The sequence below is a fragment of the Gavialis gangeticus genome, unplaced genomic scaffold, assembly GCF_001723915.1.
Source record: "Gavialis gangeticus isolate Ggan-Ray unplaced genomic scaffold, GavGan_comp1, whole genome shotgun sequence".
Lineage (NCBI taxonomy): Eukaryota > Metazoa > Chordata > Crocodylia > Gavialidae > Gavialis > Gavialis gangeticus.
Window position 1 is genome coordinate 35,999,954 of NW_017729008.1, and position 1,780 is coordinate 36,001,733.

At 59.6% G+C, this 1,780-nt stretch overlaps 1 protein-coding gene across 5 annotated transcripts in view; it reads right to left on the reverse strand.

The window, feature by feature from the left end:
* GATA3 (GATA binding protein 3) overlaps positions 1–1,780 on the reverse strand; it is a 41,806-nt gene that overhangs the window by 23,887 nt on the left and 16,139 nt on the right. For 3 of the 5 annotated variants that reach the window (XM_019509592.1, XM_019509591.1, XM_019509595.1), the window contains exon 3: positions 691–836. In XM_019509592.1, coding sequence (XP_019365137.1) covers positions 691–836 — 146 coding nt within the window. The remainder of the gene's footprint in view (positions 1–690; positions 837–1,780) is intronic. The other 2 variants (XM_019509594.1, XM_019509593.1) reach the window with 1 other exon arrangement.

Consider the following 1,780-nt stretch of genomic DNA (forward strand, 5'->3'; position numbering starts at 1 on the left):
CACTCGCTGTTCAGTGGGATTGCTCACCGGGACCAATATGCGGGTGCTCTGCACCTTCCACCCTTATCTACATCAAGGCTAGGTGACTACAAGCTCCCATCATGACAGGGCTGACAGCAATATGCGCCCACGTCATTGAGCTCCAGATGACTGTACACGGCGCAAGGCAACAGAGAGCAAGGACCAAAATACAGCTCTGGCATCTCCCTCTGTAGGGCCGAGGCTTCGTTTCTGCCTGATCACCGGTGACCCAGGGAGTGAAATCAGCAGGGAAGTCGTTTCAAAGGGGAAGAAGGACCAGATCAATCTTGGCCTTCTCCTAAAATCCTGCACCCATCCTGGGTGGGCAGGAAGATCACACATTCCCCACCCTCCCAAGAAGGGATCCCAATTTTTTTTTCCATAAATAGGCTTTAAGATCGACGCATTCCCACCCCCATTTGAATGAAAACTCTTGGCTGGCTCCTTTAAGCAACTCTTAAAATAAAGCCTGGATTTTTTTACAGGCATTGGAGGGGGGGGTGAAGAGCATTGTTAGATAACTTAACAGGCCCAGGCAAGGGCTGGGAGGTGACACCCCCTCTGCAGGACAGCGAGGCGCCCTTCGCCTGCCTTGCCTGGATCTCCCCAGCCAGGGCTGAGGGAGGGGAGCAGAGCCTGGTGCTGGACCTGCGGGCGGAGGGGACTTACCAGCCTTCTCTTGGGCTTGATCAGGGGCCGGTTCTGCCCGTTCATTTTATGGTAGAGCCCGCAGGCATTGCACAGATAGTGCCCGGTGCCATCTCTCCGCCAGAGGGGGGTTGAGGTAGCCCCGCAGTTTACGCACTCCCTGCCTTCTGGAAACAAGAGAGCACTGGAATTACTTCAGAAAAGCGGCCAGCCTCACCCAGTGCCTGTGTAGTGGGGCCCAACCCTGCCTCCTAGGACCTTGATCCTTCCTCCCAGAGCCCTGATCCTGCCTCCGAGGGCCCCGATCCTGCCTTGTAGGGTCCCCGTCCTGCCTCCTAGGGACCCAGTGCAGTCTTCCAGGGACCTATCTCACTGGGGCAGACAGAATTGGGCCGTGGCATGGTGTCAGTTCCCGCACCAAGCACAGGGGCTGATTCCTGCAGCTCCCTTCTGGGCTTTGCAATCAACCTATCCCAATGGGGCAGAGGGGAGGGCAGGGACCATAGGCGCCAGACCCCAATCCTGCTTTCCCCCACACTGCAGGGGCTGGAAGCAATGCAGCTGCCCTGGTGAGACTGGAGGTACTGGGGCACTCCCAGTCCAGCTCGGCCCAGCCCCCGCCACAGCCAGGAAGGCAGCTTGCAAACCGCAATCCCAAACCCAGGAGCAAGAGGATAGCCTGGGGACAGGCTTGGAGGCACAGGGAGATTCGCCCCCTCCACTGCAGGTCCCAGGCAGGGGCACAACCTCGCACTGGACTGATGAGCAATCAAACCAACCAGCCCAGCCCAGCCCAGGGGTTGCCGCCACCCCCAAAACCCCCCTGGTCAAGGGGCCTGATCAGTGTGCACTGGCCAAGCAGGCCCCAGCCCCAGAGCGGGCGAGCCAGCTGGGCATCCCTCCCTTGCCCCCAGCCACTGGCCAGTGCTGAGGGCACTTCCCCTCCATCCCCCTGCAGCAGCCTGGCCTGATCCCCACTAGCCCCGAGCTGGGATTTCCATACTAATGATCAGCTGGTCTTAGTGCAAAGCAGTGGCTGCCCCAGGGTGTGGAGGGGAGGAGAACGCGAGATCTGTCAGGGATCTGTCAGGGATCCCGTGGCCAGGCAGAG